Raw genomic sequence first — 26,068 nt, 5'->3', positions numbered from 1 at the left:
ATGTGGTGCTGAGAATTGAACCCAGTGCTTCACATGTGCAAGGCAAACGATCTACCACTAAGCCACATTGTTATTCCATTTTCAAATTTTACAGTTCTTTCGGTGAGCCCCAAAGTATAAGAAATTAGCTTGGCTTTGAAAAATTGTTTGCTCTTAATGCTACTTAAGAAGGCAACATATCTTAGCTCAGGATACTGGAGAAGGAATCATAAAACTTTCTTCTAATATGGTTTTTCACTTTCTAGTTGTGTGACCTTGGACAGATCACTCTATTGTCTATAAAATGAGAGCATCATTTATAGAATCAAGTAATAGAATATACACAGCAGTGCTTTGGCAACTGTATAGCTTGATACCTAGAGAGCAAAGGCCCTGTCTGTCCTGTTTTGTACTTGAAACCCAGAGCACACCTAATACCTAATATTCTATAATATTCTCTCTCTCTCTCTCTCTCCCTCCCTCCCTCTTTTTTATTTAATCCAGGTCCTTTTTTTTTTTTTAAGTTGTAGATGGACACAATACCTTTATTTTATTTTTATGTGGTGCTGAGGATCAAACCCAGTGCCTCACACAAGCTAGGCAAGTGCTCTACCACTGAGCCACAACCCCAGACCCCCATAATTATTTCTTAAATAACTATTGGATTAATTTAGATTTTAGTATGTATATCATATTAATAAGCCTATTAATATATTGAAAAATTTTTACATAATTGGAAATGTAGGAATAATTTGAACAATTCTGAGGCCTAGAAGAATAAATAAATTATCTAAAGCAATCTGAGCTATACATTCTTGTTGAGTAATATGTCATTTATATCCTTCTAGCTGTTTTTCTTTGGCAAACTGGAAAACCAAACAGTTTGACTTAGTGTCTCATAAATTTTAAGAGTAAAATTAAGTTCATCAGGAATATATTTATTCTCTTCCACCCTCATTCCTGTGCATAAATTCTACCTTGACTTAAGCTCTGTAAGGATCTTGGGTACTTTTGATTGCCATTCTCTCTATTCTACTCACTTTTGTATCCCTTTTTTGCACAAATGCATAATGATCTTTCTCTTCATTTAGGCTGCTATATTTTCTCTTATGGTTTATTATTTCTTAGAGTCTCAATTTTGTATTGTTTACTTTTGTTAAATACAATCTATTTACATTCAAATATAAGGTCTACAGTCTCTCTTATATTCTTTGTCATTTGTTTTTTTGTCCTCTATTCTTCAATTTTTGTCCTTGACATGTCACCCACTTTATATCTTATTTTTGTCTTGTATGGTCAAGACAATTTTTTTTAATTTTTGACATTTTAAAAAATGTTTACATTAAAACTTATTTTTCTGTCATGTGCAAGATGAACAAATGAGAACTTACTTGAAATATCCAATCTCTCTAGATGATTAAAATGCCCATGCATGTTAAATATAGATAGTAAAATATGTGAATTTGTGAATTTCTTTTTGCTAAAATTCATATGAAATGCTGTCTTTTGGAAATGGAACTGTTAAACCACCTCTGAGCAGTATAGTACTATCTATACTTTTTCAGTGATGTGGAAGAGGTGGGAGGGAAGCAATTACAAAAGGTAATGTGTGCGGGGTACAGTGGCACACACCTGTAATTCCAGTGGCTCAGGAGGCTGAGACAGGAGGATTGCAAGTTCAAAGCTAGCTTCAGCAACTTAGTGAGGCCCTAAGCAATTCAGTGAGACCCTGACTCTAAATAAAATACAAAAAAGATATGGGGGTATGGGTCAGTGGTTGAATGCCCCTGAGTTCAATCCCTACTACCCCCTCCCCAGGGGGGAAAAAAAAGGAAATGTGTTAGTGTATTCATACTTAGGCGTTTTAAGACATCATTTTCCTGTATTTTTTTTTTGCATTTTGTTTTGCTGGGTAAACAGTGCATATAATGAACAAATGAGTCCAAATTTTGCAACACCTAGTCTGTAGATGTTAAAGAGGTTGCCAGTGTATGACCAAGTAGTTAGTAAAATTAGCACATTTTGTACATTTGTGTTGAAATTTATAGGAAACCTTGTCCTTTGTAAATGACTTCTGGATATGAATTTGTTCAACCATCTCTAAGCATGACATATGCTTGTGCTTGTCCACTGAACTGAAAGTAGAGAGGAAGGAAGTGAGAAGGAAAAGCTTCAAGGACAAAATGGTCATTATTAGAAGATACATCAGATTATAACCATTGCTAGGTGTGCAATTGTATTTACCAGTGCTGTGAATAATAGTATCTATGTTAAATGAATCAATGTTTAGGGTTCTTATGTATATATACATATATATACATATGTATATATAAAATATTTAGAAGTATTTGATATATTTAAAAGTAATAGAATAAAACTTTTTGTAAATAGGTTTTAAAAACTTATTTTTATTTAGCTTACAAAAGAAAAACTTATAAAAACAAAAAGTAATCATTATGAAACAATGTGCACAGAAATTTATGCTGTCCACATGGCCGCGCCTTTTTGGTGTATGTTATGCCATATTTTTTTCACAGACATTTGCTAATACATCTGTATAAACATTTTCCCCTCTATAGGCATTTAGTTTGTTTGTATGCAGATTTATTTCTATTCTAAGCACTGGAGGGAGTTTTTTTGTCATGTGATTTCCTAGAAATAGAATTGCAGAATTATATACTATTTAATGTTTAAAATGGGTATTCTTTCTCCTTCCTGCAAGCCTTGTTAAAGTATAATTTAAAATAGGTTGCCATTGTTTTAAGGGTATAATAACCAGAAAAGCACTTAACATCTTAATTCTCTTAATTACCTGTGCAATGTTTTGTCTTCTTTTTTTTTTTTTTTTCCTTGAATTACTGTTTGCTAGAACTGATTGAAGACAGGGAAACAAAAAGTATTTGAAAATGGATTTCATTCTGACTCTAGTACCCATTTTAAACTATTTTGACTAATATATTTAGATAGGTCTGTTAATTTATAATTTAGTTGTATGATTAAATCAATTGAAGTAAATTGAAACTAAATCATTATGTTGACTCCTTAGGGAACAGTATACCAAAAATATTGCTGAACAAGAAAACCTTGGAAAGGTGAGAATTATTTTTTTCTTTTTAATATATCTAACTAATTCAGGCTTTTAGTTCATGGTTATGATGTTGTTCTTTTTAAAAGGTTATAGTATAGTTTTTTTTTTTTAAGGGAAATTGTTAATTTTTTTTATAGATGAAGACCATTCCTTAGGAAGTCAGGGGCTGGAGGTGTAGTTCAGTGCTAGAGCACTTGCCTAGCATGCATGAGGCCCTGAGTTCAATTCCCAGCACAAAAACAACAACAAAAAAAAAAAAAAAAAAAAAAAAAAAAAAAAAGAAAGAAAGAAAGAAAATCCATTGTGCCTTCTTTTATTTTTATTTATTTATTTATTTATTTATTTATTTATTTATTGGTGCTGGGAATCAAATTCAGGGCCTTGTGCATGCTAGTCAAGCACTCTACCACTGAGCTACAGTCCTAACTCTACAGCAGAATTTTGGGGGGAAAAAATCATCTAGCTTTAAATAACAGTTCATAATAAGGTTCTTATTATAGTTTTCAGATTATTCTCACATTTTTCTATTTATGAAATATACATATAGTTATTCATTTATTTTATTTAATAAAGACAAAGCCTTCTATGTACTGGTTTAAGCCCTTTACAAACATTGATTCATTTAAGATAGACAACTGAAAAACCTTATGGATTAGCTATTGACAAAACAAAATACCTGAAAAAAAACTATTGGTTTCAGGCCTGTGATGAGAGTACTAGATGACAATGGCAGGGAGTCTATAGCAGAGCAAACTGCTAACCTCATGAGGAAGCAATAGAGAAAGACTAGAACTAGGTCCCACAGTCTCCTTTAAGAGCATGCCTCTGGTGTCCTACTTCCTAAAGGTTTTACCACCTCCCAATAACACTACCCTAGGGAACCAAGGCTTTAACACATGGACCGTTGGGGGAATATTCAAGATCTAAACTACAGCACCTTACTTAAAATATTCAGCTCCCAAAATTATCTGAGGACTACTAAAATAGGAGTTTATGACTGAGTCTTGTTTTCTCAGTTCTCTGAGCCATTCCTACTAAAAGAAGTGGTAGGTACTAAAGGCCTTGACCATCAGGATTAAATAACTAACCAATTAATTATTGGAATTGACTTCATATAGCAACATGGCTTTAACAACACTAACCATGTCATTCTTAGAGGAAAAAAAGACCTCTGTCAGAAGAAAGATGACCAATTATTGACTGGGGTCCTGGATAAGCCCCCTAACAACTTTATTTCTTCATGTTTAAACTGAAATAGGTAGATGAGAAACTTTTTTAAGGTCATCATCAGTGATTTTAAGCCTGTTGTACGATGAAGGCTAACCATGTTTCATAATCCCCATATCTTCTCTTTCTTTAAATATCCAATCAATGTTCAGATTTCACCACTTGTCTCTTATATGAGTCAGCATCCTAATAAGAGTTCATATATTTTTATTAGTTGATTAATTTCTTGAGTTTCTTCTTCTCTAGGGTTATTTTAGTTTCACTATTGAAAATCAAGTTTTCTTAGATTTTCTAATTATCAAGTTTGTAGCATCATCATTGTTCAGCTGCAATTTTTCTTTTACAATGCTGACCATGTATGGGTATCTAATTTCACTGTAAAAATTCTTGAGTGTGCAACATGGAAATAATTTCATTTATACACTATATATATATGTAAAATTGAAGCTTGTCCATTCTTAAAGTACAAATGAGAAAAGTATGGCTTTGTTTCAGTCTTAATGCATTTATACTGACTAGCTGTTGATCTGACTCAGTAAATTGCTCATGGAAAAATTATTTGTCCTTATTTACATTTTCTGGTCTGAATTATTATAAAATATACATGTGTCTATGATTTTACATAAAAGCTAAATTAGCTCCTAGAAACTGATAAGTAATATTCTAAAGGTGATCTTTAGAAAAACAAATGTTATAGAAAACAGTAGAGTAGTTGCTAAATAGGTAGATGTAGTCTTCATTGTTAAAAAAAATCTTATTATAGAAAATTTCAAAACTATATAAAAAGTGGAGAAAATATCCATGTATACCCATTACTTATCTTCAATAATTAAACTCCTGGCCAGTCTTGCTTTATATATAGTCTTACCCATTGCCCCCAATTTTTTCATCTGGTCATATTTTAGTATGTGTCATAAAGACTCCTTTTGAAGATAACTATAAAACATTCTCATACCAAAAATAATTTAACAATAGTTTCATAATATCCAGTAATCTATTTCAGACTTCACCAGTTTTTTTTAATATCTTTATTTTATTTATTTATTTATTTATTTATTTTTGTATGTGGTGCTGAGGATTGAACCCTGTGCCTCACACATGCCAGGCAAGCGTTCTACCACTGAGCTGCAACCTCAGCCCCTGTTTCTTTGTTTTTTTAATGGCTCATTTGTTTGAATCAAGATCTAATAAAACTCCTTGCATTGCTATGTAATCTCTTCTTCACCAATTTATTCATCCATCTTTTTTCCTTGGAGTTTGTTGGAAGAAAAAAAAAGTCTAGTCATTGGTCCTGATGAGTTTCCAACACTTTGAATTTTGCTGTGATATCAATCAGAATGTTTTTCTGTCCCCAGTATATCCTGTGAATTTTTAAATGTTTTTTGATATTTGACAAGAATACTTCATAGGTTGTGGTTCTTCTATCAGAAGGCTTTCTTCTTGTGATATAGGCAGACATTCATAATCAATTCCTAGATACATAATTCATGATGGGCAAAATGGTGGCATTCTAATTAAGTTGTTCCCTCTCCATTTAATTATATAAAGTGCAACTAATCTTTATCAACCATTTAGTTAACTTGAGGTACAGATCATATAAGAAAGGCAGAATAACGACTTGACTCACTTTTTTTTTCTTGAAGCTTGTCCATTCTTAAAGTACAAATGAGAAAAGCTTTGTTTCAGTCTTAATGCATTTATACTGACTAGCTGTCATTTTTCTGGTTTTCAAAATGATGAATTGATTTTGTTTATCATCCTTCAAAAGTATCTATGACTTCCACATTGACTATCTTTGGTATATTTCTGTTGTAATTATTATTATTATAAGTGCTCAAATTATCACCTATTTGGGCAGTGAGAGTTTCTAGAATTCAGTTTCTGAATCCTTTTGAAATAACAGTAGACTTTGATGGCTTCTTTATTTTCTGGTGTGACAAAGGTGAACCTAGAGTTCTTCTTATACATATCCTGTTCCAAACCTAGACTCAGCCATTTCTTTAAGAAGCACTTATTTGTTCTGGTTTGTGATTTGTAAATAAATGGCTAATAGCCATTTTTAATTATTACATTAATGAGAGTAAAGAAATTAAAGGATTCCTCATTTACAAGACAACTTATGAATTCTATGTGTGCAATTCCTTTATAGAATTCCTTAGGGAAAAAAAGGAATAATGTTCATGTTTAAAGACATGTTTTTGAATAAAGTTATAAACAATAATTTGTGTTTGGGATTCAGTATGATTGTGAATAATTGACTTGCATCCAAAGAGTTCATTTTAAATAATATGAAAATATTCTTTTAATTCTTTTATTTTGAAAAATATCTGAATGGATGCCAATGTGCACAGAAATGTTTGTCAAGCCTTGAATCCTATTAAAGACCCAAACTAAATTAACAAATCTAATTAAAGATTATTCTTTGATTGGAGAGGTGTGCCTCAGTGGTAGAGCACATGCTTAGCATGTGCAGGGTCCTGAGTTTGATCTCCAGCACCAAAAAAAAAAAAAAAAAAAAAAATTATTTTACCCTTCCAATGTAGTGTTCTGCTGCAAATCTTTGAGGATAGTGAGACCCCGTCTCCAAATAAAAAGTGGTAGCAGCAATTTGTCATTTAAGCAAAATGAGCCAATGACTAGGTTTTCCCCAGTTTCCATACAGTGGCATTTAAAAAACAAAGCTCCTTTATCTTAAACAAAGGTTCTAGAATAGATCTAAGTTTTCAAGGCAAACACAGATTAATTAGTAGACAGGACATTCATAGACATCCTCAGGCTAATTGAGTCTCCCCTTTTCCTTTAAAGAACAATGAAACCCAATTTAGCAAGGCCCTAAGCAACTCAGTGAGACCCTATCTCCAAATAAAAATTCAAAAAGGGCTAGGGATGTGGCTCAGTGTTTGAGCCCCCTTAGGTCAATCCCTGGTACAAAACAAAACAATTTCTTGTACTTCATAATTAAAAACAAAATAAATCTGTATTAAATGACAATAAGCTTTCAAATATATTATATACTAAAGTCAGTTGTACTCAGGAAGTTACAGGTTTCAAACATACATACAGTTGTATAGCAAATTAAATTTAATATTTCTTACACAAAATAGTATCCACATTCTGTCTTTGGTTCTTTAAATAACTTTTACAGGTTATTAGGATTTTTGACAAGGGAATTATTCCAATAATACAAAAAAGTTACAGTTTAAGTTGTATCTTAATTTAAAATCATGCTCAGAACTCTTAAAATTCTTGGTTTGCTTTAATGTCCTTTCCAAATACTTTTAAGAGGATAAAAATGTTTGTTGTAAGATACATTATGTATAACATATAAACTTAAATAGATGTATTCATATGCTAGGTATGGCATAAAAATTATGCTGGTTATATTTTAAATTTACACATTTTAAATTCTACTTTGTTTTCTCTTGCTATTTACTGTTAACTTTGCTTTCATTATCCATAGCTGAGGTGGGTAGTATTTAATAAGTGACTTGAATCTTCAGCTTAGTTTATCCTCTTATTTGGGCGAGTACCTACCACCATTCTCATTTGTCCTTAGATTAGCTAGTAGATCTACCCTGTGCTAAAAGAGGAAAAGATGAGGATGTTCCTGTGTAACCTGCTTCCATGTCTTTGCGTGTTTTTCTCTCCCTCTTGGTGATTTTCCTCATACTCCATGTCAGTGTAGATATTTCTGTCACACTGTTTCCTTATATGTACACTGTTGTTGTCTTCTCTCTGTTTGCCTCCTTCTTCCTTCCCCCATCCCTCCTCTCCTTCCTCCCTCTCACCTCACCTCCTCTCTACCACATCTTTCATTGTCTTTTGAGTTTGTGTTGACCTTCCTTTCAGTCAGCCTTCCTTAATATCCCATAATGTAGAATCTAAATTATTTTGTAATTAATTGAAAAAAATTTTTTTACTTATGTTTATAGTTTTAGAATCAACAAGTAAAACAGTTTTGGCAACTGGAATTTTCTAGTCTGTTAGTAACAAAATAAATTCTGAGAAGGATTCTGGCCTACTAAATGCTATGTTTTTTTTTTGTTGTTGTTGTCGTTGTTTTTTAAATAATCCCTATGTCTTCCCCTTAGGAATATGTATATAATTGATTAGTTTGAACATACAGAGAGCATATACTGTTTCAGGATAGAATATAACATCTAGTAATAACAGCAACATACATAATACATGATAGCTTAGCAAGTATTTTCATATATATTGACATGTGAAAAATATTATAAGGGCCAGATAATTTTATTGTCCACTAATATTAGCCATAATTGACAACTGAGAAAACAGGTTCAAAGAACTTGCTTCCTCTAGTGACAAAGCTAAAGTTAAGACTCATCTTTTGACTTCCAAAATCTGTATTCTATACCATGACACTATTCTATTTTCCTAATTCCCTTTATTTTCCCCTCTCTTTTTTTTATATTGTTCTGTTTAATATAAGGTTGTTCTACATCTACCTTAAACTTAATTAGCTTTAATAATCTCAGTTTTGACATGTTGTAGGAGAACCTTGTTCTTTAACTATTACTCATCAAATGTACAAAGCATTCCATATTCCTCTGACTTACAACAATAGAAATAAATTCCTATAACTGATATTTAATTATTCTTGATTTTTTTTAAATGATAGAAACTCCGGGAAAAACAAAAAGCTGTACGAGAAAGTCATGGTCCAAACATGAAGCAAGCAAAAATGTGGCGTGATTTTGAACAATTGATGGAATGTAAAAAACAGTGCTTTCTGAAACAACAAAGCCAAACCTCCATTGGTCAGGTAATTCAGGAGGGAGGAGAGGATCGACTGATCCTCTGAATATGTATGTCATCTTTTGGGATTTTTGTTGAAGTTACCAGAAATAAGTATAATCTCATAATGTATTTCTTTTCTTGAAAGTGATTTGTACAACATTTTGCTTTCTGATTAGCCATTCATTATTAAGTTTTCTTGGGAAATAAAATTAGGATATATTTAGGTTTCAAAGTTTTTTTAATATAAAAAAAAGACTTTTATAGTTTTGCTTAGTTTAGACGTCAATGGTGTCTTCTGAGTTTTATGAGACAGGAGACTAAGTTAACTATCTGTAAATGTAAACATATATCCATTAAGAAACATGTAGTTTTTTAAAACTGTAATAACCCCAATGGCTTAATGTTTCTCTTAATCTTTTTTTAACTTTAGAGGAATCTTTTAGGAACTAATATCTCTTGTTTTGAAGAAACATTTATCTGAAGTTCAGCAATTCCTACAGTTTCACTTCACTTTCTTTTTCTTCTGTATAATGCAAGAAAATTTAATATTTTGACTAACGTATTTGTTCTATTCATGTAATTTGAAGGCAAATAAAACTTGGTGCATATATCATGGTTATTTATTTTAAAACTGTATAGTTGTCTTGTGTCAAAATTTATTCTTTTTAATTAGGTACTCACATTCTAATACTAAAGGATTATTATTTCCACAAAAATCTATTTAAAAATTTAATATAATCTGATAGTTTGGGATGGTTATTTTATGAATAAAAATGTAGTTGTTATCATGTGCTAAAAAAATTAGCATAAGATTCCTGGTGAAATTCAAGAATTCAAAATGCTTCCAGCCTCTGGATAAGGTACTTGAAGATTTCTTTGGTTTTTCTTAAAGAAAGATAATAAATTCATATGCTTTGCTTGACTTCATTTTGATTTCAGTATATTTTTCAAAATATCTTGCCTTTAGATTTGAAAACTTAGATTTCATATTGTTAGTATGTCCATCTTAGGCCAGTTCTTTTTAACTATCCTAAAAAAAAATAAATAAAATAAATATATACATTTCTATATTGGTGTGTGTTTTGTTTCTACCCTAAGTAAAGTACATAAGCTTTGATCTCTTTGCTCCAAGTGTGCTCTGCTTTTTTAGTTATAGATGGACACAATATCTCTATTTATTTATTTTTATGTGGTGCTAAGGATTGAACCCAGTGCCTCACATGTGCAGGGCAGGTGCTCTATCACTGAGCCACAAACCCAGCCGTACTTTTTTTTTTATTGTGGTTGGATACAATATCTTTATTTATTTATTTATCTTTATGCGGTACTGAGGATCTATCCCAGGTCCTCACACATGCGAGACGATAGGTCTACCACTGAGCCACAACCCCAGCCCCATGGTCTATTTTTTTTTAATATTTATTTTTTAGTTGTGGTTGACACAATACCTTTATTTTATTTATTTTTTTTATGTGATGCTAAGGATCGAACCCAGGGCCCCACATGTGCTAGGCAAGCACTTTATTTTGAGTCACAACCCAGCAGCCCCCCAACCCAACCTGTGATCTACTTTTAATATTTGTTTGAAAGCTGCTTTTTTTAATATTTATTTTTTAGTTGGACACAATATCTTTATTTATTTATTTTTATGTGGTGCTGAGGATCGAACCCAAGGCCTCGCACATGCTAGACGACCACTCTTGCTGAGCCACAACCCCAGCCCCTCTCTTTTTTAAAATACTTTTTTTAGTTGTAGATGGACTCAATACCTTTATTTTATTTATGTATTTGTTTGTTTTATGTGGTGCTAAGGGTCGAACCCAGTGCCTCACACATGCTAGGCAAGCACTCTACCACTGAGCTACAATCCCAGCCCCAAAACCTTCTTAATTCAATTATCATTTTTGGACATTGAGATAGTATTTGTGTAGTATTGGCTACAGGCTTATTTTTTTAAGCCAGTAGAAAGTGATGTTTCAATAATCAGAATGTTAATTTCTTTGTAATATTTAAAAGACTAGATGCTGGGGCTTGGGATTGCATATAAATAAATGAATAAAATAAAAGTCCGGGGCTGGAGATGTGGCTCAAGCGGTAGCACACTTGCCTGGCATGCGTGTGGCCCGGGTTCGATCCTCAGCACCACATACCAACAAAGATGTTGTGTCCGCCGAGAACTAAAAAATAAATATTAAAAAAAAATTCTCTCTCTCTCTCTCTCTCTTTCTCTCTCTCTCTCTCTCTCTCTCTCGTCTCTCACTCTCTCTTTAAAAAAAAAAGTCCATCAACATCTAAAAAATATTTTTTAAAAAGAATAGATCCTTTTTACAGAAGTAGCGTTTCATTTTATTCCCCCAAAAGAGTCAATTCAAAAGCTTATTAAACATAGTGATTTTTTTTTGATCCCTCCTCTATCTTTGGTGATCCTCTCAAGTTTTAAAATTTTTAACAACAGATATTCCAAAGAATGCTTACAATTCTACCTATTTGATCATTACTTGCCATCTTTATATTCTACACAGAAAGAGTATGTGGATTAAACATGAAGACAGCTCCAAAATTACTTTATTAACTGAAGCAGAATATCATTATTACTTCAAGGAAAGCAAATTGAAAAGAAAACTCTGAAAGTACAAAGTTATTTATAGTTTTTATGTAACAGTGGACATTTAGTAATGCAGCTTAATGGGTTTCGTGCAGTGACTTTCCACTCTTGTGATTTGATTGGAACATTAAAGAGCTTTGACTAACTCTGACAGTTTTTGACAGCTGGCACTTATGGAAGAAGAGCTTATTACATTTTTCCTTCAGGATTAATACTCTAGCTGGCTAATTGATGAGAGCACTTAATCACTTTAGAAAATAATTTATCTTTCACATGATGGCCCAAATAAAGGAAAAAAATGTAGCCTGAGAAATCTGCCTCTATGTTCACAGATTTCCTTCTCTTAGGGCTTGGTGCTGCCAACTGTTGCCTAGGACTGACTGTGTCAACTGTGACTCAAAAGGCCATTGCTGCTTTTGCTCTCTGTTGGTTCAGGAAACAGTCCAACTTTAAAGGTTATCTTTTAAGAAGAATCTTATAGTAGGAAGGTATATTTTCTGTTAACAACTGATTCAAGGTCATGTATTTTCCAGGTCCAGAGAGTGTACCAGAGGATTTTAGAACATTGTACAAAGGCACATGAAAATCAACTCAGCAATTACAGAACAGCTGCCTTTTTCTTTAATAATTCTATCATTTTGCTTTAATTCAATAGGCAGTAATATTAAAATAAGTCATTTAATTAAACTGTCAAATAAATGCAAATAACCAGACATGGTAGTACATACCTGTAATCCTTGGGATTACTCAGGAGGCTGAGGCAGGAGGATGGCAAGTTTGAAGCCAGCCTCAGCAACTTAGTGAGACTCTGTTTCAAAATAAAAAGTAAAAAAGGACTGGGTATGTAGCTCAATGGTAGAGTGCCCTGGGTTTAATCTCTAGTACCATAAATAAATGCAAATATATTATTCTTCCTGATTATTAGCATATAGGACATGTATACATTTTTTGAAAATTTTTAATCTCTGCATCTTTCAGGTGTATTTAAGTTTTTAAATTAAGAAATACATATCTCTTTTTGATAATTTTTTTTTAAAGAGAGAGAGAGAGAATTTTTTAATATTTATTTTATTTTTTTTTAGTTTTCGGGGGACACAACATCTTTCTTTGTATGTGGTGCTGAGGATCGAACCTGGGCGGCACGCATGCCAGGTGAGCGCGCTACCGCTTGAGCCACATCCCCAGCCCTCTTTTTGATAATTTAAGGAAAAAAGGCTGGATATGTATTCTAATTGAAAACAGAAATTAGCAGAATTATCCAGAACTGAGTATAAAATATGTACAAATGGGTAACTTACCAAAACTGCCTTTACAAAGGCAAAGTTTATATTGAAAAATGACTTTGTATGGAGGTGTGTGTCTTGCAGAAACTTTATATAAAACATTCACTCAATGTTAGTAACTGACGAATGTGAATAAAAAGACTTGTTTCCGCAAAGAGTTCTAGATGCTTACATCATTCCTCTTGCTTGACCTGAAGGAGTCTAGCCCTAGGAAGTGGGTGAGATGGCACCCTGATGATTAAATGACCTTAATCTTGATTGTATCAGTAGTCTCTCCCATTGTTGTAGGGTGGTGAGATTTAGATTGTATATACAGGTCCTTCTTTTTTAGATAATCCATGGCAGCAGAAGAATAAAGTATGTCTTTAGTAAATATGTAATTGTGGGCTGGGATTGTAGCCCAGTGGTCGAGAGCTTGCCTAGCATGTGAGAGGTCCTGGGTTCAATTCTCAGTACCACATATTAATAAATAAAATAAAGGTCCATTGGCAACTAAAAATATATATTTAATATATACATGTACATATAATTTTTTCTCCACTCAGACTAGCTTAGCTCTTCCTTCCCTTCCTTTTTTTTATTTATTTTTTTAGTTGTAGATGGACACAATACCTTTATTTTGTTTATTTATTTTTATGTGGTACTGAGAATCCAACCCAGTGCTTCACACGTGCTAGGCAAGTACTCTACCTCTGAGCCATAACCCCAGCCCTCCTTCCCTTCCTTTCAATGACAGCAATTTAATTAGAGCTGTTTCGTGTGTGGCCCCCTAGCATGAGGCGAGTATTTTGTCTGGAGAGATTGGAGAGGGATCATTAAAAGTTATCTATGTGTTTTTGATCTTTGACTATCCTGTCTTAAGACGTCTTAAAAGAGAAAGTTGACTATAATTATGGTTTAGTCCTACAACCTTGCAAAAGAAGTCAAAATAAGGATCAAGGAAGCATTTTTTAGAGTCTTGGACAACCACATACTTTCTGCTCCCATGCTCCCTCTTTTGGCAAACTGGAAGTACTTTCTTGGCAAACTGATAATTTCACAATTTTCTTTCTAGAATTGCCGAGAGGCTTGAGTCACCACTCTTGGGTTTACTGCTATGGAAAATCACTATTCAGAACAAAGGAAGAAATTAAAGATTTCTGTTTTTCAGTGAAAGTCTGAGCTTGCACCTTAGTTCAGGGCCTAACAGTAGGTTCCTGGCAAGGCTACTGCTTAATACCACACATGATAACCTGGTATATGATGTAGAATTTTGGAGCTTCAAAGGATCCGAAGAATGATTCATGTAATTGTTTATTAGATGTGGACCTTTGAGAGGTTTCTCTCACCTCTCTCCAGCAGAAAATCAGTTCTGTAGTGCTTGTGGCAAATTGCTTTCTAGCCTCAGAGAAACCACAGTGCAGCTCATTCCTCATGAGGGAGCCTGTTCCGTTGTTAAAGAGCACACACAGCCTGAATGGTGCTTGGTCTGAAAGTGAAGCAAACTTACAGAGGAAGAACTTTGTTAAAACTTCAATAGGTAGGGCTGGGGATGTGGCTCAAGCGGTAGCGCGCTCGCCTGGCATGTGTGCCGCCCAGGTTCCATCCTCAGCACCACATACAAACAAAGATGTTGTGTCCGCTGAAAACTAAAAAATAAATATTAAAAATTCTCTCTCTCTCTCTCTCTCTCTCTCTCTCTCTCTCTCTCTCTCTTTCACCCTCTCAAAAAAAAAGAAAAAAACTTCAATATGTAAAGCAGGACTTAACAAATTTTATTTTCTGAAGCTCTGAATGATGATGATGATGATAAATAAGAAAGCAACTGGCTCGTTATTAAGCATTCAGTGTGTACCAGGCACAGTGATAAGTGCTTTATGTGCATGACCCAATGGAAATATCACAACCTATGAGGAAAGTACAATTATTTCCATTTTACAGATGAGGAAACTAAAGCACAGAGTCTATACTGGGTGTATATTTGCAAAAAGGTAATGCTCACTTATGATCTATAATATAGCATGAAATTATTTTAGTGCTTAGAATAACTTTTTTTAATTTATTTTTCAGTTTTCGGTGGACACGACATCTTTATTTTATTTTTATGTGGTGTTGAGGATCAAACCCAGTGCCCCACGCGTGCCAGGCGAGCACGCTACCGCTTGAGCCACATCCCCAGCCCCTAGAATAACTTTTGAAAAATGTGTTCGCTGGGCTGGGGCTGTGGCTTAGTGGTAGAGTGCTTGCCTAGCATGTGTGAGGCTCTGGGTTTGAATCTCACCACCTCATAAAAATAAATAAATAAAACAAAAGTATCTATCTACAACTATAAAAAATAAAAATAAAAAATGTGTTTGCTTACTGTAGCTAAAGAACAAACTGTACTAAATGATTAAAATAAGCACTACCACCCAGATAAGTAAGTTATACTGAAAATGAATGACAAATAAATGCATACAAGAAATGAGTTTTAATACAGGGCAAACTGAAGCCTTATAAGTTATTGTTTAAATCTCTGTGAAACAAAATTCAAAGTAGATCAAGTACTTAGGCATTAGACTACAAACACTGTGCCTAATAGAAGAAAAAGTGGGCCCAAATCTACATCATGTCAGCTTAAGATCTGACTTCCTTACTAAGACCCCAAAGGCACAAGAAATAGAGTCAACAAATGGGATGGAATCAAACTAAAAAGCTGATTCATAACAAAGGAAACAAGAATGTGACAAGAGAGCCTGCAGAATGGGAGAAAATATTTACCACCTCTACCTCAGATAGAGCATTAATCTAGGATATATAAAGAACTCAAAAAACTTAATAGCAAACAAACAATTAATAAATGGGCAAAGGAACTGAACAGGCACTTCACAAAATAAATATGATCAGTCAAAAATACATGAAAAAGGGCTGGGGATGTGGCTCAAGCGGTAGCGCGCTCGCCTGGCATGCGTGCGGCCCGGGTTCGATCCTCAGCACCACATACAAACAAAGATGTTGTGTCCGCCAATAACTAAAAAATAAATATGAAAATTCTCTCTCTCTCTCTCTCTCTCCTCTCTCTTTCTCTTTAAAAAGAAAAAAAATACATGAAAAAATGTTCAACATCTCTATCAGAGAAATGCAAATTAAAACCAAACTGAGATTTCATCTAATTCCAGAATGGCAAGTATCAAGAATACAAGCAACAATAAATGTTGATGAGGACGTGGGGGAAAAGGTATACTCAATACAATGCTGGTGGGACTGCAAATTGGTGCAACCATTATGGAAATTCTTCAGAATTTTAGTATGGAGATTCTTCAGAAAACTTGGAATGGAACCATTTGACCTAGCTATCCCACTCCTCAGTTTATTCCCAAAGGACTTAAAATCAGCATACTACAGTAATGAAGCCATATCAATGTGTACAGCAGCTCAATTCACAATAGCTAAACTATGGAATCAACCTAGGTGCCCTTCAACAGATGAATGGATAAAGAAAATGTGGCATGTATATATTTGACCTTAAAGAAGAATGACATTATGGCATTTGCTGGTAAATGGAGAGATCTGGAGAATATCATGCTAAGTGAAATAAGCCAATCCCCCAAAACCAAAGGCTGAATGTTTTCTCTGATATGCAGATGCTAATTCACAATAAGTGGGTAGGTAGGAAAGAATAGAAGTACTTTGGATTAGACAAAGAAGAATGAAGGAAAAGGAGAGGAATGGGAATAGAATAATAGAATGAATTGGACATTACTATCCTATGTGCATATATGATTACGTGACCAATGTAACTCTGCATCACATAAAACCAGAAGAATGAGAAGTTGTACTCCATATATGTATAATATATCAAAATACATTCTACTGTCATGTATAATAAGAACAAAAAATAATTAAAAATCTCTGTGAAAGTGTTAAAATTATGCCTTCTCTGTATGAATCCAGTTTTTCACTCTATGAACAATGCTACAGTGAAACGTGAAGATGGGAATGCAATAAGAGGGGAGGAGCTATGTGCTAACCTCTTGATCTATATAGTTGTTCCCCCTTATCCACAGTTTCTCTTTTTGAGGCTTTAGTTACCTTCAGCCAGCTGCAGTCTGAAAATAATAAATGGGAAATTCCAAAAAGAATTCATAAGTTTCAAATAACTTTTAATATAGTCTTATTTCTAGAATTGTTCTATTTTTAGTTACTGTTGTTAATCTCTTGTTAACTTCATCATGAGTATGTATGTATAGGAAAAAATATAGTATACTGAATATAGGGTTTAGTACTACCCTTGATTTCAGGACCCCAGTAGGGATTGCTCTTCTGATTTAATGTGCTAGACTTTCTGAAAAGCTAGACTTTCCAAAAAGGCACAGTGGAAGTATAAGATACGGCCCCTATCATTAACTGGACTTAAAATACATTAAATAATAGTAAACATATCAAATGTAATAATCCAAGTGCTGAATAGGTCAATCAAAATAATAACCCAGGTGCTGTAGGTCAATCAAAACTTGGATCTAGGCTGGCCCAATGGTGTGTGCCTGTAGTCCTAGCATTTGGAAGGGTGAAAGGGGAGGATCACTTGAGCCTAGGATTAAGACCAGCCTGGGCAACACTGTGGAACCCTTTCATCAAAATACAGGGATCAGCTGGGCATGGTGGCACATGCCTGTAATCCCAGCGGCTTGGGAGGCGGAGGATCGTGAGTTCAAAACCAGCCTCAGCAATTTAGCAAGGCACTAAGCAACTCAGTGAGACCCTGTCTCTAAAAAAAAAAAATACAAAAATTGGGCTGGGGATGTAGCTCAGTTGTTGAGTGCCCCTGAGTTCAATCACCAGTACAAAAAAAAAAAAAAAAAAATTACAGGGACCTAAGGAAGACCAGAAAATCAAGGAAAAGTGAAGGAGGCTTCATCAAAGAGGAATTAATCTGGTCCTGGAAGGATGTAGTGAATGGGAGGGAGCACAGGAGTAAAAGCAAGTATTTACTGCCTACCTCTCCCATCTCCAGCTATATTTGAAACCTGCTGAACAGGAAAGGAATGGCTGCTACTTTGAAGGAGCAGAAAATCTAGTTATCAAGATGAGGAACATAACCAACTTTAAAGCAGTTGCAATGCTGGATTATCCTGCAAGCAAAAGGTTCACCCCAGATTTCTGGAAGTATTTGCTATTTCAGAAATCAAAGACATTTTTATTAGAAAAAAGTAGAACTCTATTACTGTCATACTCAATTTATGGCCTAGTTTTTGTTTCATGATAATAGTATAGAGGGGCATTGTAATATTTTCAAAGTTTATTATTTCTGAAGTCTCAATTCAGAATTCAAAAAGGAAGAAAGCAATTTAGGCTGGAGCAGTTCAACAGCTGGAGGAAGAAGTGTACAAAGTTAAAATGCTTCTATAGGTATGCACAGAATTGGGCAGAGAGGGAACAAGGACTCATTGGGAACATGTAAAACCTTAAAAAAAAAAAAAAAGCCCTGAAGTATGAAACAGACCAGACTAGAGGAATAAGGACAAGTTGCTTAAAAGGGAGTTGGATATCAAAGTGCCGAAGGTTTCTAGTGGATTGCAATTGTGAATCGTGTGTTTGTGTGTTGGTATATAATGATCAGTCTTCCTCACTGCTCTTGTTCCCATGCAGACCATTGATGAAATGGGAGCCACACTACATTTAGAAAATGACAAATGATCATCCCCATGGAAGACTACTGTCATGAACTTAATTTGGGTTATTTTTTGTGATAGGAGTACGGTATAAACAGTAAGCCAGTTAGGTGTTTTATTGTATTTCACAGGATTTTTTTTACACTAATTCAAAAACTCAGCATTTTAATCTCTGACTTAGTTTCTTTTTTTTTAAAGAACTTTATTTTATTTGTTTATTTTTTTTATGTGGTGCTTAGAATTGAACCCAGTGCCTCACACATGCTAGGGAAGGGCTCTACCACTGAACCCCAACCCCAGCCCTCTGACTTAGTTTTTAACTTGATACCATCATCTATATCATCGCTTTTTTGTTACATGTTATATTTTTACATTTGTGGAAAAGATTTGATAATTCCAAGGAATTTAGCTGAGGAACAGAATATTTAAAAGTGATATTTCTGTTGAGAGACATTTATAAATTTATATGATTTCCTATATTATAAAAAATGTGAGGAAACAATTCAAAGCTGGTGTTTCACTTGGTTTCTTTTTCTTCATAGTGGGAAAAGAGCTTTTACTGTGATAATTGCCAGGTTGTCAAGGAGAGCCTCAGTCCTCAGAAACCCACTTGCCGTTGACTTGGCCATGTCAAACAAATGTTCAGCTTTTATTCTGACACTTCTTGAAGAATTTGATTGAAACTATATATGTCCAGATAACACTCAGCAAAGTGCCCTTCTTGCATTTGTTTCAAGATATATTTGGAAACAAGAGAGATGACCTTGGACTCAGCTGCTTTTCCAATTTAGGACTTCTCTCTGGGTCTACTGAATAATATTCCCCAACATTGAAAATTCAACAAATGGAAAAACATTTCAGTTACCCTATGCCATAAGTTCTGTGTTAGAGGACTTTTTCCTCCCAGCAATATGTTCTGCCTCTAAAAGAAATGATATATTTAGCCCACAAACTAGTTCTATATTAGTTTTCTAACTATCTACTTCAGAATACATTTAGGAACACATTTGCCTTTCATCAGAGTGTCTTTTTGTAATCTAAATTGAGCTGTCCTTGCTTTTTAAAATATTTTAGCCTCTAAAAAATAAAAAACCAACAGTTAACCCTTTTCCTTTGCCTTCTGACATTCAAAATTTGGTTTGAAGCCAGAGTTCATTGTAGCTTGATGTAAGATCTAAAAGAGGACTTTGGAGGCACTGATATCCCCTTCTAAGGTTTTTGCCACCTGTCCAGATGACAATAGAAGTCCTGTGAGTCCAACCTCAAGCTTGAATGCCAGAATTAGCTTTCAGTTGTATCTACATTTAGCCCATGGATGACTTTAACTCTCATTTAAGTGACATCCTTTCAGTTATCGTTTTGCATATTATGGAGGTTTAAGCAGTTCCATTTTTAATTTGTTGACACCATCCCAGGACAAGACTTAGGTAACTTTTCAATAAGGCAGCTTTCATTTTAAGCAAGTAAATAAGAATTATAGTTTGATTATTGTCCTATATATATATTTCCAGGAATAGTAACATTTCCCATTTTATGTGGTTTCCTTTGATGTTAGAAGCAATCAGCATTTATAGAGATGATTATGTTGTTAGCAACATCGTCTTCAGCATGCACAATATATTAATTCCTAATAAAGTGCTGTTACACATGTGCACACACATACCACATGTGAATAAATAAATATACCAAATTATAATACTTTAAAGGAGAGATTGTTTTTAAGAATTCCTTGTTGCTTTATTTGGAATCAAGTATTACGTCATTTGGTAGCCACAGTGTGAATGATCTTGAGCAAATAGTCAAAAGAGTTTTTAAAATTAGTACCACCTAAGATAATTTTAAAGATAACCTGCCCCCCCCCCCCGGGCATGATGGTACACGCCTGTAATCCCAGGGGATCAGGAGGCTGAGGCAGGAGGAACGTGAGTTCAAAGCCAGCTTCAGCAACTTAGACCCTAAGCAATTCAGCGAGACTGTCTCTGATAAAATATAAAAAGGGGCTGGGGATGTGGCTCAGTGGTTAAACGCCCCTGAGTACGAAAAAAAAAAAAAAGATGACCTGTCCCATCAGATGACAGATTGCTCTTAAATTTTTAATTATTGTAAGTTATTGAATAAGTATTACTTTGTAGTTCTCTACCTCAAAAACTGGTGACTTTCATTTTTAATCTGACATTTACTCCTATATAAAAACAGGTTTTGCGTGGGTGTGGTTGTTCTGTGTACATTTCCATTATTTTATTGATGTTGAACTATAGCAATTGCTAAAGTTACCACACTGCCCTAATTAAGTAAATAAGAGCTCATAGTACCCAAGCTGATTTATTTTACAGGGTAAGCAGTAAAGTTTGCTTTTCCTGGTGCAAGAGATTCCTCCAACTGCATAACTGTTGAACTGTGATTTTAAAGATATGGAAGAGAAAGCCAAGCATGGTAGTGCACGCCTGTGATCCCAGCGGTCGGGATGCTGAGGCAGGAAGATCATAAATTCAAAGCCAGCCTTAGCAACATTGAGGCACTAAGTAATTCAGTGAGACCCTATCTCTAAATGAAATACAAAGTAGGGCTGGGGAATGTGGATCAGTGGCCAAGTGCTCCTGAGTTCAATCCCTGGTACATCCCACCCCCCAAAAAAGTGTTTATTTAAAATTTAATATTACCAAATTGCCCTCCAAATTCTAGTATTCAGCTCCCATTAATTATTTTTTTTGAGAGAGAGAATTTTAATATTTTTTTATTTTTAGTTTTCGGCGGACACAACATCTTTATTTGTATGTGGTGCTGAGGATCGAACCCGGGCCCCACGCATGCCAGGCGACTGCGCTACCGCTTGAGCCACATCCCCAGCCCAGCTCCCATTAATTATGACAGCACTTCATTTGCTGTCCCCTTGCGTGGACTCCATATATTAGCTTTACAATATCCTTGGCAGTGTAATGGATTTAAAGAATTGTTTTAGGGTTGGGGTGTGGCTCAAGCAGTGGCGCAGTCGCCTGGCATGCATGGGGCGCTGGGTTCGATCCTCAGCACCAAATAAAAATAAAATAAAGATGTTGTGTCCACCAAAAACTAAAAAATAAATATTAAAAAATTCTCTCTCTCTCTCTTAAAAAAAAAGAATTGTTGTAATTAATTTTTTTAAAGTTTTGAGTGAAGTTGAGTTTTTCATTGCCCATTTTTAATTTATACTAGATTTTTCTCTAACTGAAAAGGAAGTCCTTAACAATCATTGTAGAAAGTTTGAATGATGAAGACGATAAAGTCATCTATAGTCTCACCCAGACATTGTCATTGATTACATATTTGCTTCTTCCTGGTCTTCTTTTTATGATATATGTCGTTATTTTTAACAAATAATGAAAACGAGTTTATTTCTTAATATGCATTTTTTAAAATGATATTAAGAGGCTCCTAGGCAGCTCAGTAGTGGAGCATGTGCCCAGCGTGCATGAAGCCCTGGGTTTGATCTGCAGCACCAAAAAATAAAAAATAAAAGAGAGAGAGATTATAATTCAGCTACTTGGAGTACTACTTTGACCTCTTTTACTCAAGGTGCTATATAAATATTCAGTGAACTGAGTTCCCCTCTGCCAAGCCTTTGAGATCAGCTAGTGGAAAAAACATTAACATTCTTTCCTTGAGACTGTCCTGTCACTACTAGATCTCAAGCTGGATGAGATTTCCTAGGAACTAATAGGTCTCTTAGTGGTAAAGATGAAGGTCTGTAATCCCTAGTGGCATGGAAGAGAGAGGAAGCTTGTACCTTAAAACACACACACAGCACACACAAACATTTCCTATTAAATACGGATGTATTTACATAGATATTACATAATATACATATATAAAATTATATACACATACATAGTCAAAACAGGAGGTGAGATTAGTGAGCGAAAACAAAACACACACAAAATGTGGTAAACACCTACGGAACCATAAAATGACTGGACAGGGGATCAGCCCTTCCTGTGTGGTGATCATGTTTCCTTATCTGGTTCTCCTTTTGGACTGTAAGAGCATGGAATCAGGATTGGTTTCTATTCGTTGGTGTATTCCCTATGCCTACTTAGACAGTTAGGCTACTTTGGTCAATAAAAACTAGTTGAATGAAGAATGAAAGAACGAAGGTAAAAGGATATGGCCTTGAGTAAATCACTTGATTACTCCTGACTTCACTGTCTTTCAATGAGCACTTCAAAGAATTATTGCATAAAGTCAGGCAATATATGAAGATGGGGAGACCTTTCCAAGCAGATTGTCTTCTCAGTCTTCTTTTTTTAGTTGTTGATGGAGCTTTATTTTTATTTATTTGTTTATTTATATGTGGTGCTGAGAATTGAACCCAGGGCCTCACACATGCTAGGCAAGTGCTCTACCACTGAACTACAGCCCCAGCCCTCCTTAGTATTTTTATACAGCTAAGCACCATTCTCATTCAGGTACCTGTCAAGAAGATCTTACCATATGCCAATTGACTATTATTTTCTTGCTTACCTAGATAGAGAATGAAGCAAATAAAAGGCAGTTTCATCACTGCAAATAATCATCCCCAGTCTTTATAGTGTATCCTAGATGGAAACACATTTTTGTCCTCTTACACAGAGGCAGCCCATGATCTTGTCACACAATTTACTAGAGAACAATTTAAGGGATCCTGATTGTAGTGGTAAAATTTGATATTGGTAGTGTATCTATGGACTTTGATATCTTAGTCACTGCCTTTTTCTCAGTGTCCAGCAGTCTAATAGTAGAGTACCCTCCAGGATAAAGTTATAAAAAATGGATGTTACCATGTCTTTAAGACACTTAGAAACACATCTGTATGATTATTGTTTAAAGTAGAAATAACAAAGAAAATCAGATGGCACATGTATGGAATAGTCAGTAGCTATTTCTAGAGTGGACATTTTATAAATAATTGTAATGAACATTTGTCCTTTTTAGTATATCTTAAATTGTCAGTTGGAAGAAATGGTTATACTTTGAAGTTAATGTATAAATTTCTTTAAATTTATCACATTTTAAGTTTGTCAAAAGAGGAAGCTAATGTAATATAAAACCAGTTAAAATAAGGTTACATTTGAGGCTGGGCTGCAGCTCAGTGGTAGAGCACTTGCCTAGCATGTGTGAGGTACTAGGTTTGATCCTCAGCACCACATATGAATTAAAAAAAAAAAAAGAGGATACATTTGAAATATAAAGTAGCATCATCTTATAGATTTTAGGATACCTTATCTAGTTGCCCAGGTCCAAAAAATCAAATTTACTTTAAAATTAGTTTTATAAAAACTTGAAATAGGGGGCTGGAGTTGTGGCTCAGAAGTAGAGTGCTTGCCTAGCATGTGTGAGGCACTGAGTTCAATCCTTAGTACCACATAAAAAATAAAATAAAGGCATTCTGTCCACCTACAACTTAAAAAAAAAAAAAAACGTGAAATAGGGCTGGGGTTGAAGCTCAGTGGTAGAATGCTTGCGGCACATATGAGGCACTGGATTCAATCCTCAGTACCACATAAAAATAAATAAAATAAAGGTATTATGTCCATCTACAACTTAAAAAAAAAAAACTTGAAGTAAGTAGAAACATTTTTTTCTTCCTTAATGTAATATCATAAAAATGATAGACTAGCATTTCTTTTTTTCCATTTGTAACAAAAAGAATTACATAATCAGGCAGAAATCAGGAAGTAAAAATTATTACAAAATTAAAGTAAGTGGTCTATTTTCACTGCTCCACCCAGAATAAAAGAATAAAGATAAACATAGCAAGATTATCAAATTTGAGAATTCTTTCCATGTAAATTATATATTAATAAAAATTTCATTTAAATTAAGGTTTTAATTCAATGTTGTCCTTTTAAATTTTAAGTTTAAATTATAGCAAATACAAAATTTGTCATCTTAACCATTTTTAGCCATATATACATTGTACAGATCTTCAGAACTTTCTCATCTTGCAAAAGTGAAATTTTATATCCATTAAACAACTCCTCATTTTCCTCTCCCCAGTGCAAGTCTTCCACCTTTCCATCTTCTGCCTCTATGATTTTGTCTACTTGAGGCACCTCATGTAAGTGGAATCATTGTTTTTTTCTTTTTTGTGATTGACTTATTTCACTTAGCATAAATCAAAATTTATCCACATGGTAGGCTGTGATAGGATTTCTTTCCTTTTTTAGGCTGAACTCTATCCTTTTTAATTTCATTTTTATGGTATAATCTATTTATTCCACTCTTAAACATTTTTACATTCAGTCCCCAGCACCAAAAAAAATTGTTTACAGCTATTGTCTATTTTAATGTCCCAGATCATGATTACATACAGAATGATGGAAAAGCAAGTTAAAATGCACATTTGGCTTTCCAAACTCTTAGCAAGAAATAGAGGTTTATAAAATGATCGAACAATCTAGGACTTCCTCAGTAGGGGGGAAGAACAATATGTGATGCTACATCAGTTATCAGGTCTTAAAGGCCTTTTTTGTTGGATTTGTTCCTGCATGCATAGAATATACCAATATAATTTGGCCAATATCATTCTCCTGTATTTCCTTTTCTACTTCTTTCCCCTCCCCTGGGTTCTTAAGGGCCTTTTTGTAAACCCTTTTTATTAAAGATTTTCAGTTGTTTTTCTAGAGATGTATAACTTTTTTTGAAGTACCTTGTAATATGGCTCTTTCTTTCTAACCTCTTCAGGTTGAGTTAGCTGTATGTCTTCCCTATTTGTGAATAACATTCTTCCCCTAGAGATGTATAACTTTTTTTGAAGTACCTTGTAATATGGCTCTTTCTTTCTAACCTCTTGAGGTTGAGTTAGCTGTATGTCTTCCCTATTTGTGAATAACATTCTTCCCCTATTCTGTCATCGCAACAGCCTCATGTTCCACAGTTCATTAAGAGACTGCAAATGTCAACTAATTTTTAAAAAGCATAGAATTCATTTTCAGTCCTCCTACCTTAATTTTTTTGGGGGGTGGGTACTGAGAATTGAACTCAGAAGCACTTGATCACATCCTCAGCCCTGTTTTTTTGTATTTCATTTATAATAGATAGGGTCTCACTGAGTTGCTTAGAGCTCAATGTTGCTGAGGCTGGCTTTGAACTCTCAATCCTCCTGCCTCAGCCTCCTGCCTCAGCCTCCTGAGCCGCTGGGATTACAGGCATGCACCACCACACTTGGCCTCCTACATTAATTTTTTAAACAGCTTTATGAGACAATTCACATACCATGCAATTCAACCATTTAAACTTTAAACTTCAGTGGTTTTTAAAATATCCCCAGTGTTATGCAATCATCACTACTTTCACTTTTAGAACGTTTTTCCACCACCAAAAAGAAAGCCCACAGTCACTCCCCACTTCTCCCATGTCCCCTAGCCTTAGGTAACCACTAACGTACTTTCATTCTCTATAGATCTGCCTATTCATCTAAATGGAATTGTGTAACATGTAACCTTTTGTGTCTAGCTTTTTTCACTTACACCTTTTTCAA

The 26,068-nt window shown here is 34.4% G+C and overlaps 2 protein-coding genes across 6 annotated transcripts in view; one reads left to right on the top strand and one right to left on the bottom strand.

The window, feature by feature from the left end:
• Positions 1–10,123, top strand: part of IFT81 (intraflagellar transport 81) — a 71,159-nt gene extending 61,036 nt beyond the window's left edge. For 3 of the 4 annotated variants that reach the window (XM_081284753.1, XM_081284750.1, XM_081284751.1), the window contains 2 exons: positions 3,026–3,071; positions 8,937–10,123. In XM_081284753.1, coding sequence (XP_081140879.1) covers positions 3,026–3,071; positions 8,937–9,119 — 229 coding nt within the window. In that variant the 3' untranslated portion in view covers positions 9,120–10,123. The remainder of the gene's footprint in view (positions 1–3,025; positions 3,072–8,936) is intronic. The other variant, XM_081284752.1, reaches the window with a different exon arrangement.
• Positions 1–26,068, bottom strand: part of LOC308644061 (uncharacterized protein) — a 109,956-nt gene that overhangs the window by 69,954 nt on the left and 13,934 nt on the right. Inside the window, exon 5 of one of the 2 annotated variants that reach the window (XM_081284754.1) lies at positions 12,389–12,468. In XM_081284754.1, coding sequence (XP_081140880.1) covers positions 12,389–12,468 — 80 coding nt within the window. Of the gene's footprint in view, positions 1–12,386; positions 12,469–26,068 lie in introns of those variants that run through there. The other variant, XR_014020889.1, reaches the window with a different exon arrangement.

This window comes from Spermophilus citellus, assembly GCF_964194105.1.
Source record: "Spermophilus citellus genome assembly, chromosome: 3".
Lineage (NCBI taxonomy): Eukaryota > Metazoa > Chordata > Mammalia > Rodentia > Sciuridae > Spermophilus > Spermophilus citellus.
This window is presented reverse-complemented; position numbering and strand designations above follow the sequence as displayed.